General features: G+C 46.3%; 1 protein-coding gene across 3 annotated transcripts in view; it reads left to right on the top strand.

The window, feature by feature from the left end:
• Positions 1-13,071, top strand: part of MCM3 (minichromosome maintenance complex component 3) — a 15,931-nt gene extending 2,860 nt beyond the window's left edge. For 2 of the 3 annotated variants that reach the window (XM_069975954.1, XM_069975955.1), the window contains exons 2-17: positions 4,678-4,790; positions 5,024-5,232; positions 5,622-5,752; positions 6,053-6,291; positions 6,871-6,979; positions 7,070-7,223; positions 7,494-7,625; positions 7,714-7,922; positions 8,317-8,491; positions 8,930-9,056; positions 9,141-9,291; positions 9,705-9,845; positions 10,661-10,764; positions 10,856-10,926; positions 11,450-11,519; positions 12,195-13,071. In XM_069975954.1, coding sequence (XP_069832055.1) covers positions 4,714-4,790; positions 5,024-5,232; positions 5,622-5,752; positions 6,053-6,291; positions 6,871-6,979; positions 7,070-7,223; positions 7,494-7,625; positions 7,714-7,922; positions 8,317-8,491; positions 8,930-9,056; positions 9,141-9,291; positions 9,705-9,845; positions 10,661-10,764; positions 10,856-10,926; positions 11,450-11,519; positions 12,195-12,393 — 2,298 coding nt within the window. In that variant the 5' untranslated portion in view covers positions 4,678-4,713 and the 3' untranslated portion in view covers positions 12,394-13,071. Of the gene's footprint in view, positions 1-3,917; positions 4,198-4,677; positions 4,791-5,023; positions 5,233-5,621; positions 5,753-6,052; positions 6,292-6,870; positions 6,980-7,069; positions 7,224-7,493; positions 7,626-7,713; positions 7,923-8,316; positions 8,492-8,929; positions 9,057-9,140; positions 9,292-9,704; positions 9,846-10,660; positions 10,765-10,855; positions 10,927-11,449; positions 11,520-12,194 lie in introns of those variants that run through there. The other variant, XM_069975952.1, reaches the window with a different exon arrangement.
• The last annotated feature ends 341 nt before the right edge of the window (positions 13,072-13,412 follow it).

Genomic DNA, 13,412 nt, shown 5'->3' with positions numbered 1-13,412 from the left:
CCCCCGAGCCCTCCCATCTTTGCTGAGGACTTTGACACTTACTTCAAACACAAGATTGATCTGAGAAATCTTCATTGTAAGGTCCCTGGTTAGTGCTTCTCCCCAATAACTCACCTCTCCGCCATTATTTGGCACCTCACCCAGTCCCATCGCACTTTATCCCCAACCTTACCACAGCATTAGGGTGCGTGCAGACTGAGGAAAATACATGGAATTCCCGTCGCAAAGGCGCCCTATACTTAACACTGAGACACTGTGGCAGGCGGAATTCCGAGTGGAGTCCACGGTGGGGATATCGGTCGGGATTTCCGCCTATTTTCCTCAGTGTGCACATACCCTTAGGCTATGTTCAATATATTTATTCAATTAATAATGGCCGTTGTTGCAGATTCAAACACCGGCCTTTATAAATTGAGTAAATACATTGCATTGACTTCTATGGAATCCCGGCTGGGGTGTATACACATAGAGGGAGAATTATCAAACTGGTGTAAAGAAGATTTGTGTTAGTTGCCCCTAGCAACCAATCAGATTGCACTTTTCATTCCTCACAGACTCTTTTAAAAATGAAAGGTGGAATCTGATTGGTTGCTAGGGGCAACTGAGCCAATTTTACTTTACTCTAGTTTGATAAATATCCCCCATAGTTTTGTGTATACACATTTCAGTTTTGTGCACTGCTATTCATTGAATAGCGGCCGCATAAACTTACAGTGCAGACAATGTAAAGTGCAACTTCGGCTGCACACTCTCCATTGTGTGCTGTGGGTAATTGGGATGGGCTGGCACTGCAGTGCTGGCCGGGATGAACCTCACTGACACAGGCCATTCTGTGAAACAGAACAGCCGCATACCTCCCAACTGTCCCGGATTCCGCGGGACAGTCCCGTTTTCGGGGTGCTGTCCCGCGGTCCCGGAACGGCACCCAGTGTCCCGCATTATATGTGGCCCCACCGAAAAAAACAATAAACCAGTAACTCACCTGTCCGCCGGTCCCAGCAGCTCCTCTCCCGGCAGAGCACGCACTCCCGTCATCCTCCGGGGCGGGCAGCAGGGTATACAGACACTGACTGTGTCGGAAGTGACCTGCAGCCTCTATCATGAATTACTTCCGGCACAGTCAGTGTCTCTGTACCCCGCTGCCCACCCCGGAGGATGATGGGAGTGCGCGCTCTGCCGGGAGAGGAGCTGCTGGGACCGGAGGACAGGTGAGTTACTGGTTTATTGTTTTTCTGGTCGGGCCACACAAATGGGAGGATTGGCTACTATGTGGGGCGCTATATGGGGGATTGGCTACTATATGGGGGGATTGGCTACTATGTGGGCACTATATGGGGGATTGGATAATATGTGGGGCATATATGGGGGCATTGGCTACTATGTGGCTGTGGGGCACTATATGGGGGCATTGGCTACTATGTGGGGCACTATATGGGGGGATTGGCTACTATGTGGGCACTATATGGGGATTGGATAATATGTGGGGCACTATATGGGGGCATTGGCTACTATGTGGGGCACTATATGGGGGCATTGGCTACTATATGGGGGGATTGGCTACTATGTGGGCACTATATGGGGGATTGGATAATATGTGGGGCACTATATGGGGGCATTGGCTACTATGTGGGGCACTATATGGGGGCATTGGCTACTATGTGGGGCACTATATGGGGGATTGGCTACTATGTGGGGCACTATATGGGGGCATTGGCTACTATGTTGGGCATATATGGGGGCATTGGCTACTATGTGGGCACTATATGGGGGATTGGCTACTATGTGGGGCACTATATGGGGGCATTGGCTACTATGTGGGGCACTATATGGGGATTGGCTACTATGTGGGGCACTATATGGGGGATTGGCTACTATGTGGGGCATATATGGGGGCATTGGCTACTATGTGGGGCACTCTATGGGGGATTGGCTACTATGTGGGGCACTATATGGAGGGAATGGCTACTATGTGGGGCACTATATGGGGATTGGCTACTTTGTGGGGCACTATATGGGGATTGGCTACTATGTGGGGCACTATAATGGGGGGATTGGCTACTATGTGGGGCACTATATGGGGGATTGGCTACTATGTGGGGCACTATATGAGGATTGGCTACTATGTGGGGCACTATATGGGGGGATTGGCTACTATGTGGGGCACTATATGGGGGATTGGCTACTATGTGGGGCACTATATGGGTGATTGGCTACTATGTGGGGCACTATATGGGGGCATAGGCTACTATGTGGGGCACTATATGGGGGCATTGGCTACTATGTGGGCACTACATAGGGGCATTGGATACTATGTGGGCACTATATGGGGCATTGGATACTATGTGGGGCACTATATGGGGATTGGCTACTATGTGGGGCACTTTATGGGGGCATTGGATACTATGTGGGGCACTATATGGGCGCATTGGCTACTATGTGGGGCACTATATGGGGGCATTGGCTACTATGTGGGGCACTATATGGGGGCATTGGCTACTATGTGGGCACTATATGGGGGCATAGGCTACTATGTGGGGCACTATATGGGGCATTGGATACTATGTGGGGCACTATATGGGGCATTGGATACTATGTGGGGCACTATATGGGGGATTTGATACTATGTGGGGCACTATGTGAGGGATTGGATACTATGTGGGGCACTATATGGGGGGATTGGATACTATGTGGGGCACTATATGGGGGATTGGCTACTATGTGGGGCACTATATGGGGGATTGGCTACTATGTGGGGCACTATATGGGGGCATAGGCTACTATGTGGGCACTATATAGAGGCATTGGCTACTATGTGGGCACTATATAGGGGCATTGGATACTATGTGGGGCACTATATGGGGATTGGATACTATGTGGGGCACTATATGGGGATTGGCTACTATGTGGGGCACTATATGGGGGCATTGGATACTATGTGGGGCACTATATGAGGGCATTGGCTACTATGTGGGGCACTATATGGGGCATTGGCTACTATGTGGGGCACTATATGGGGGCATAGGCTACTATGTGGGGCACTATATGGGGCAATGGCTACTATGTGGGGCACTATATGGGGGCATTGGATACTATGTGGGGCACTATATGAGGGCATTGGCTACTATGTGGGGCACTATATGGGGCATTGGCTACTATGTGGGGCACTATATGGGGGCATAGGCTACTATGTGGGGCACTATATGGGGCAATTGCTACTATGTGGGGCACTATATGGGGCATTGGATACTATGTGGGGCACTATAATGGGGGATTGTGAACCCGGCCTTAATCTTGGCCCTAATCCATCCATCACTATCCACTGGCGACTTTCCTTCATCATTCAAACATACAGCCATATCACCTATCCTCAACAAGCCGTTCACCATCAAAACCTTCCAATTCAACTCTGTAATTTATTTTATTTTTCTAGTGATGTAAAGGGCACTGTGGGGCAGAATATCGCCGACCATGTCCTATCTTGCTATCCAATCTTATATCTTCCAGTCACAGAATATGAAGTTGTGCTTCCTTATTATATAGACAATACCGCTTTAAATAAAGGTGCCACAAAGGGACAAAAACTTGGAATGACAAACTTTGCAATCAACAAGTGTAAATGTATAATGTCAGTCCATGAACAGTAAATACCATATGGCTCAAGTCATAAGTTTCCATACAACTTAGTCATATACATTAAAGGCAGTTGCCGACATTTTGGTCTGATAGTTCAACACTTTTTATGCGAAATTTATTATATAAAAGAAATGGGCAAATACGCCTTTTCCCCAAATCAAACATGGCGTTGAGAGATACAGGAAGTTCTACCACGTCATTTCCGCTTTTGCGCAATGAGCTTTTCGAATTGCCAATCTCTACCTTCTTCTCATGGCCCCGCCTCCTACCTCGAGTCTAGCTTTGTGATTGGGTGACGGGCCTTTCGCGGCAACCTCTGCCTCCTATCACAAGTGAGGGGCTGGCCAGCGCTTTCGCGGGAAAACTAGAGCCTCGCTGGATTTTCGCGCCAGTCGCAGCGGTGGTAAGAAGTTTGGCGGCCATTACCCGGCTCCTCATCTTCTCGTGTCTTCTCACTGCTCTACATAGTAATTAAGAGAAATGGACGCTCCTGTGGCCGTGGAGGTGGATGAACAGGAGCTGCGGGAGGCACAGCGGGAATTCCTCGACTTCTTGGACGATGAGGTGGGTGTGTGAGGCGACCCAGTCTCTTATAAGTTGTTCAGATCAGATCGGCCACTAATTGTAACGATGTAATCGGATTGGGTGCATAAGGGTAGCTTCACACACGCCGGACCGCAGCGGATTTTCTGCTGCGGATCCGCAGCAGATTTGATCTAAGTAATTGAACACAGCATCAAATCCGCTGCGGATCTGCTTCAGATCTTATGAGGCTACAACACAACTGTTATCCACAATTCATCCCCTTTATGAGTTCTGCTTGCTGGCAGTGAATGGAAAACGTGTTACTGTTGCAAAACTACAACTCCCAGCATGCCTTGACAGCCTTCGGCTGTCAGGGCATGCTGGGAGTTGTAGTTTTGCAACAGCTGAGTGGCCACAGGTTGGTTAACATGTATCTAGAGGCTGTAGACTCTATTGATCTAATACTAAGTGGACATTGATGTCGTATTGAGTGTAGGCCTGTCTTTTCCTCTCGTACAGGAAGATCAAGGCATTTACCAGAGCAAAGTGCGGGACATGATCAGCGACAACCAGTACCGGCTGATTGTGAACATCAATGACCTCCGCAGGAAGAACGAGAAGAGGGCCAATGAGTAAGTAATGGAGACCCCCACGGTTTATTGTCAGACTTATGGTGCTCCAGCTGTTGCAGAACTACAATTCCCATCATACATGGATGGCTAAAGCTTTGACTGTCCAGGCATGATGGGAATTGTAGTTTTGAAACGGCTGGAGTTTACTTTTTGGCTGTTTATTGTGCTGTGTAACCCTTGGCCCTGCTCATCACATCGATAGTAGTCTATAGGATACAATCTTTTCTCCACAGGCTCCTGAGCAAAGCCTTCACCGGACTCATTGCCTTCCAGAGAGCCCTGAAGGATTTTGTTGCCTCCATTGATGGCACCTATGCCAAACAGTTCGAGGACTTCTACATTGGTCTTGAAGGAAGCTTTGGTGCCAGACATGTGACACCCAGGACACTGACGTCACGGTTCCTGGGTTGTATGGTCTGTGTGGAGGGAATTGTCACAAAGTGTGAGTATAAGACACTAATGTTATGTTACTATAATACTGCTCCTATATACAAGAATATAAGTACTATAATACTGCCTCCTATATACAGGGATATAACTACTATAATACTGCCCCTATATACAAGAATATAACTACTATAATACTGCTCCCTATATGCAAGAATATAACTGCTATAATACTGCTCCTATATACAAGAATATAACTACTATAATACTGCCCCTATATACAAGAATATAACTACTATAATACTGCTCCTATATACAAGAATATAACTGCTATAATACTGCTCCTATATACAAGAATATAACTACTATAATACTGCTTATATAACAAGAATATAATTACTGTAATGCAGCTGCATATTGACTTTATAACCTCTTATTACCCAGGCTCTCTGGTTCGCCCTAAAGTTGTTCGCAGTGTCCATTACTGTGCTGCAACAAAGAAGACAATTGAGCGCAAGTACTCTGATATGACCAGCCTTGATGCATTTCCCTCCAGTGCAATTTACCCCACCAAGGTGAGTCTGTGCAGAATAAACCTTTGTAACGTCACATGACAGCTGAGTGAAAAGATCCTAAAAATGGGCAGAGTGGTACAGGTTACAGAAAGGACCAAATCTAATTATGTTGGACATTGTAGTTGCCGAATAGTCCTCTAGATGTCAGCAGAGCTCAGACCTCTAACAATGTTACTATAGTTTGCTTTGGGGGTGTTAATCATATTACTGGTAGATAAAGGGTTAATATGTGACTTCTCTCCACCATACGTATTCCGTATCTTCTATTGTGTTTTTCACATCTTACTTATTTTCCGTCAGGATGAGGATAATAACCCGCTGGAGACAGAGTTTGGCCTCTCTCTGTACAAAGACCACCAGACAATCACCATTCAGGAGATGCCAGAGAAGGCTCCTGCCGGTCAGTTGCCGCGCTCTGTGGACATCATCTTGGATGATGACCTGGTAGATAAGGTGAAGCCCGGGGACCGTGTGCAGATCATCGGGACCTATCGCTGCTTACCATCCAAGAAGAACGGCTACACGTCGGGCTCATTCAGGTAACTATATGCCTATTCAGTACTGTCTACTACGGTAATTGTCACCCTGCCCTCCATGTATCCAGTCCACACGTTGTATGTGGTATGGGGCAGCTCGGCCCTGTGGACATGCATGTGTGAGGGGTGATAGAAGGAAAGCAAGAAGAGCAACTTTTTTTTTTTTTTTTTTTTTTTTAAATAAACTGGTGCTAGAAATTTATATGGATTTGTAATTTACTTTAACTTAAAAAGCTCCAGTCTTCCTGTACTTATCAGCTGCTGTATGTCCTGCAGGAAGTGGTGTATTCTTTCCAGTCTGACACAGTGCTCTCTGCTGCCTCCTCTGTCCATGTCTGGAACAGTAGCAAATCCCCATAGAAAACCTCTCCTGCTCTGGACAGTTCCTGACACGGACAGAGGTGGCAGCAGAGAGCACTGTGTCGGACTGGAAAGAAAAGAGCACACAGTGCAGGACATACAGCAACTGATAAGTACTGGGAACTTTCTGACACCAATTGATTTAAGCTTTTTTTATTTAAAAAAATAAATAAAATAAAATAAAGAAACCAGATACTCCATTAAAATGCCTTTCTTTTTCAGGACGATACTGATAGCCTGCCACGTGGTGCAGATGAGTAAGGAGGTGTCCCCAGTCTTCTCAGCCGATGACTTGGCCAAAATTAAGAAGTTCAGCAAGCACCACTCCAAGGTAACAGCACAGCAGTCCTTCTTACTGTCTTGGTATTGAGTCTCCATCTTGTTACTCTCCTTACCGGCGTCTTTGTGCTTCTCTCCTCAGGATGTGTTCGAGCAGTTGTCCAGGTCTCTTGCCCCCAGTATTCATGGCCACCAGTACATAAAGAAGGCCATCCTGTGCATGCTGCTGGGAGGGGTGGAGAAGGTTCTGGATAATGGATCTCGCATCAGAGGAGACATAAACGTGCTCCTTATAGGTACGGCCCTGGTGTCTTAGTGTCTCACCTGGACTGTATCTTTGTTCCCATACTTCTCTATGTAAATGTTAGCTGTGACCCATCATTCCATGCAGGCTGAAGTGCTATAGATACACTCCAGAGCCTCTATGGGTAACTCTGCATATGTTACTAGTAGCCATGTCCAGTAGAGCTCTACCAGACAGGCTCCGCTCATTCTTGTGTAGTGTTTAGCCCCATACAAGAGCAGAACAGTCAGACCCTAAACACTTCATTTCTTTCCCAATATAGGTGACCCCTCCGTGGCTAAGTCCCAGCTCCTGAGGTATGTGCTGTGCACAGCCCCCCGCGCCATCCCCACCACAGGCAGAGGGTCCTCGGGGGTGGGCTTAACTGCTGCCGTCACCACTGACCAAGAAACCGGTGAGTAAAGCCACTGATATTCTATTTCGACATTTACCTCATCCAGGTCACGCCTCTCTATAATAATGGTTTACGCTTTTATAACCAGGGGAGAGAAGACTGGAGGCCGGCGCCATGGTCCTGGCTGATAGGGGCGTTGTCTGTATTGACGAGTTTGACAAGATGTCTGACATAGACCGTACGGCGATCCATGAGGTCATGGAGCAGGGTCGCGTCACCATTGCCAAAGCCGGCATCCACGCCAGGTTAAACGCCCGCTGCAGCGTGCTGGCTGCCGCCAATCCAGTCTATGGAAGGGTGAGTCCTACACTGTGTCCTGTATAGTGTTAAGCGGACTTGGCGAACTGTTCAGATCCAGAAATGTTCTCTGAACCCAGTTGAATGCACATCAGGCCTGCCAGGAAAACCTGGAAAGGCTGTAACCATATCTTCCTATATGGCATCCAACTTCTCCAGCCGCCGCTAGTCAAATGCCAAGTGTTTGGGTTCGGAGAATGTTGCCAAAACCGAACAAATTTGCCGAGCCACTCCGCATTAATCCTGTACTCTCTGCAGCCTCTGCAGCCCCATAATGTATGTAGGTTACTAAATAAGCTGGTAGGTTTGTCACCATACTAGTCACCCAGCTTTCCCACTAGCCATTTACTATTTGATTTTGTTAATTGATGTTATATTTTTTCTTTGCTTTCAGTACGATCAGTACAAGAGTCCCATGGATAACATCGGCCTCCAGGACTCTCTGCTCTCCCGTTTCGATCTCCTGTTTATTATGTTGGATCAGATGGATCCAGAGCAGGATCGGGAGATCTCTGACCATGTGCTGCGCATGCACCGCTACAGAGCAGCTGGGGAACAAGATGGCGATGGTAAGGATACATGCAGTACATGTCTTTTACTTGTGTTGTCTTCTATTCCAGTTACATCCAAAGCTGCATTCACAATGTTGCTGCTTCCCTGAATCTCACTGCAGCTTCCTGCCTGTTTGCAGCATGCCATGCTGTGGTACATTTAGTATTTGAGAAGTTATCCAGGCTTTGCTTTCTTGCCAAAACAGCGCCACCTCTGTCCTCAGGTTGTGTCAGGTATTACAGTTCATTTGCTTCAATGGAACTGAACTGCAAAACCCACACCCAACGTGAGGTCAGAAGTGGTGCTGTTTCTGGAGGAAAGCGGCTATGTTTTTCTAAGCCTGGTAAACCCCTTTAATGCCCAGCACTTGGCATTATCAGATCTCAGAGCTGTAGGGTATAGAATATGGCACGAATGTGCTCTGGTATACTTACCTGATGTGAATTGTTTTCCAGCTATGCCCCTGGGCAGCGCCGTGGACATCCTCGCCACCAACGACCCCAGTGTCAGCCACGAGGAGCAGCAGGAATTGCAGGTGTATGAGAAGCATGATAGCCTCCTGCATGGCACAAAGAGGAAGCGGTAAGAACCTTAGTGTTAATGGATGGGACAATGCTGCCCCCTCCTGGCTGCATGGAGTATTCACTTCATATTAATCCATTGCAGGGAGAAGTTAATCAGCATGGAGTTTATGCGCAAGTACATCCATGTGGCCAAGCTGTTCAAGCCAGTGCTGACCCCAGAAGCTGCAAACTACATAGCTGAGGAGTATGCCCGCCTGAGGAGCCAGGAACAGACCAGCACAGATGTGGCCCGGGTAAGTGCTTGAGAGATCTCTGTAGCTGTCCAGTTGTGTCCATTCACTTCCAATGGTGTCACATTCGTGGCCCTCCAGCTGTTGCACAACTACAATTCCCATCATGCCTGGACAGCCAAGGCTTTAGCATGATGGAGATTGTAGTTTTGCAACAGCTGGAGGGCCCCAGGTGTGACACCATTGGAATTAGCTCTTTATGTTGCTACCTATGACTCCCATCATGGCCGACAGCCTAAGGCGTATGATGGTACTTGTAGTTTTGTATCTGTTAGCTGCTGCTTTAGGTTTTTATAGGGCATTTACTTCTGTCTGAATAGCTTTTCAGTTGTTGGATCTCTGCTTGCAGGTAATGAATAGACATCCTACCTCTGTAGAATGTATAATATTAATCCTATTCTTTCATCTGTCTGCAGACCTCACCTGTGACGGCACGTTCTCTGGAGACTCTGATCCGTCTGTCCACGGCTCACGCTAAAGTGCGAATGAGCAAAACCGTGCAGCTGCAGGACGCTGAGGCAGCGGTGGAGCTTGTCCAGTACGCTTACTTCAAGAAGGTCAGGAAGCTTTTATGAGGAACAAGTGCCAGTGTGTTAATCTGTTTGCAAGATGAGATCTCATACAGGGAATACTCAGACACAAAGATTGTGCCTTCTGGGTGTCCATGCCCACTTTTCTATGGGTAGAGTTCTGCATGGCACCTGTAGGGGGCAGCACTGAGCCATTTTGTGTTTGCTACAAAGCAGGTGGATAGATTTTAAAGGGGTACTCCAGCGAAAATCTTTTCCTTCCAAATCAACTGATATCAGAAAGTTATATTGATTTGTAATTTACTTCTATTAAAAAAAAAAATCTCAAGTCTTCTTGTACTGATTAGCTGCTGTATGTTCTGCAGGAAGTTTTATTTTCAGTCTGACACAGTGCTCTCTGCTGACATCTCTGTCCGAGACAGGAACTGTCCAGAGCAGGAGAGGTTTTCAATGGGGATTCATAGAAAACCGAGAGAGTTCCTGTCTCGGCCAGAGGTGGCAGCAGAGAGCACTGTGTCAGACTGAAAATAAAACATTTACTGCATGACATACAGCAGCTAATAAGTACAAGAAGACTTTGAGATTTTTTTAATAGAAGTAAATTACATATCTATATTTCTGACATCAGTTGATTTGAAAGAGATTTTCGCTGGACAACCCTTTTAACCTTTTGTTAACTAATGTGCAGTAGCCATTTGTGGCCACCGTGTGTCACTGTTCAGTTTCATCTATAGTCACAGATTCCTTGACATTTTTTTTGTGGGAAATATACAATTTTTAGACTTAAGAAATTTGAAGTTGATGTGTGTGATTTATAATTTCTGCTTCTCTTGGCTGTGCAGGTGCTGGAGAAGGAGAAGAAACGAAGGAAGAGGGATGAGGATAGCGATACAGAGGAAGAGGAGAATCAGGAGGCGTCCACGGAGAGGAAGAGCAGGAAGAAGAGGTGTGTGTGTGTGCGCACAATTGATGTATTGCTATGTGCAAGGTGTCTGTGTGTAATATCATTGCTGACCATCTGCATGTTCTGTCTGTAGGAAAACTGCCGCAGAAGGCGAGTCACATGACCCCTATGACTTCAGCGATACAGAAGAGACAACACCTGATGGTAAGTACACAAGCTGCTGTATTGTTACCTGTTAAGTCTGTTCTCTATTGTGAGTCTACAACTGGGAGGGGGGAACCTTTGGCCCTCCAGCTGTGGCAAAACTACAATTCCTATCATGCCTGGACAGCCGAAGGCTGTCCAGGCATGATGGGAATTGTAGTTTTGCAGCAGCTGGAGGGCTCAAGATTACCCATCCCTTGTCTAAAAGTTTCCATCAGGCTTATAGCCACTGTTGATGCATGTCCTGAAGATCTCCTCACACAATGTTTTGCATGATGGGATCCCTCTGTGCTGCTGTGGATTGTCTGCATTAGTGATCAGCAAACCTGCAGTATGTTTGCATTCTGCTGAACCTAGACCTTTAGCAAGTTCTTTTTATCACTAGTCAGCATGTTCCCATGCACTCTTGTGTTAAGCAGAATTATGAATGCAGCTCAGGATGAAAGGCTTATCTCAATTGGTTACTTTGCATTAGGATGTCTATACAATGTACCACGGCTCACCTGTCGTCTTTGACTTGCAGTTCGGTCACCAAAGACTCCAACTAGCAGAGGAGCGGAGTCCTCTGAGAAGACTGGACTTTCTGGAGAGAGGTGAGAGCACCTGTCACATCCCTACTCACCTTTTCCTGTAGTGGTTTTAGGTATTGTGTAAGTTCAGGTCACTACCTTTGCTTGCTGTCAGTGAGTGAGAAAACCTTACATTAGAATGAGCACTGACGTGTGAGTTGGTTGTGATCATAAAGCAACATCACTGACTGCCAGCAGAGGTTGTGAACATAAAGCGTCATCACTGACTGCCAGCAGAGGTTGTGATCATAAAGCGTCATCACTGACTGCCAGCAGAGGTTGTGATCATAAAGCGTCATCACTGACTGCCAGCAGAGGTTGTGATCATAAAGCGTCATCACTGACTGCCAGCAGAGGTTGTGATCATAAAGCGTCATCACTGACTGCCAGCAGAGGTTGTGATCATAAAGCGTCATCACTGACTGCCAGCAGAGGTTGTGAACATTGCAAAGACTGGAAAACTTCAGTCTTCAATGAGGGCATCTGTATGCCATAACATAAGCATTGTCTGGCACAGGGGACAAGCATGTGTTATACGGCCCCTCCTCTTCTGAGCCACCATCTATAGCTGCCAGTCTGTTATACAGACCCTCATCTCTTCTCAGCCGCCATCTATAGCAGCCATTCTTATATACATTGACTGGTTCATTCTTTTATTTCCCTGATTGATAACCTTCGGTCTCATTTTTACCTCTCCAGGTTAAGGGATTTCAAGGCCGCCCTTCTAGATACCTTCAAATCTGTACACGCTCAGTCGGTGGCCATGCCTGTCCTTATGGAGTCCATTAACAAGAACAATGAGTCTCCCTTCTCGGAGGGGGAGGTGAAGGCTGCGCTGGAGCTCATGGAGGAAGCCAACCATATTATGGTTTCTGAGAACATCGTCTTCTTAATCTAATGGACTTTATAACGTCTACGAGTGTCTTTACTGCTTTACACTTTAAGTGTATAAAAGACTCCAGAAGAAGTGATAGCTATGCTCTGCAAGGCCTGGAGGGGGCAGTGCAGGGTTTCTCTGGTATTCTTCCGTTGTATGTTGCACAATGTCCTTTGCCAAGCATGGCACTTCATGTTTTTATTTTAATGGAATGTCTCTTTAAATTTAGGTGTTCCTTCATCTGTTTGATTTTTACACCAGGTATATTTGGGGTATTTACATAGTCTTTAAAAAAACTGTAGTTTAAGTATATACTATATAAGCAGTCACTCAGCTTTCCCAGTGCTAAGAGTCTATAGCACAGTCCTAACTAGACTGTGACCACCCCTATAGTATGTATATAGTGCCCTCTGGCTTTCCCTGATCTGAAGGTTTTATGTTTTTAGCATTTGGGAGTATTCTGCAGTTTTTTTTTTTTTCTTTTTTAGGTTGTTACCTATTTCATAACATTTCAGTTTTTAAATTCTGATATAAAATCCCCAGTTGTGTATTATACCCTCTTATGTCTCCTCATTGTGACCCTTTTATTTGTACAGAACTTTTACCCTGAGCGAGTTGTAAAGTAACTTTTTTATTCTTCCGCAGTTTCCTTTTGTATATTATACTGATATATCGCCAAATAAAGGCAAATGTTTTGGATGTCTTGGCTTTTTTGTGCTTTATTTTTATTTTGGTGTTACATGAAATCCTGACCATACAGGAACTGGAGTGGTAAATGCTCCGCACCTCATCTAGGACAGTGCAGCTCTCTGGCTGTTGCAAAACAGAACTCCCATCATGCTCTGAGAGCTGGCGGCTATAGCTGTCAGCTGCCACTGAAATAGACTCCCCTATTAACTCAAAGTCCTCTGATACCACTAAGTGCATGGCCATGATACAGGGGTGTTGTGAAGCAGCAGTGGTCGGGCATGCTCAGTGCTTCCTAGATGAGCAATGGGAGCCACAGTATCCTGTCCGTCAGGAACTGTCCAGAGCAGTAG

Source organism: Dendropsophus ebraccatus, chromosome 6, assembly GCF_027789765.1.
Source record: "Dendropsophus ebraccatus isolate aDenEbr1 chromosome 6, aDenEbr1.pat, whole genome shotgun sequence".
Taxonomy (NCBI): domain Eukaryota; kingdom Metazoa; phylum Chordata; class Amphibia; order Anura; family Hylidae; genus Dendropsophus; species Dendropsophus ebraccatus.
Note: the sequence above shows the minus strand (reverse complement) of the source record. Positions and strands in the feature narration are given on the sequence as shown.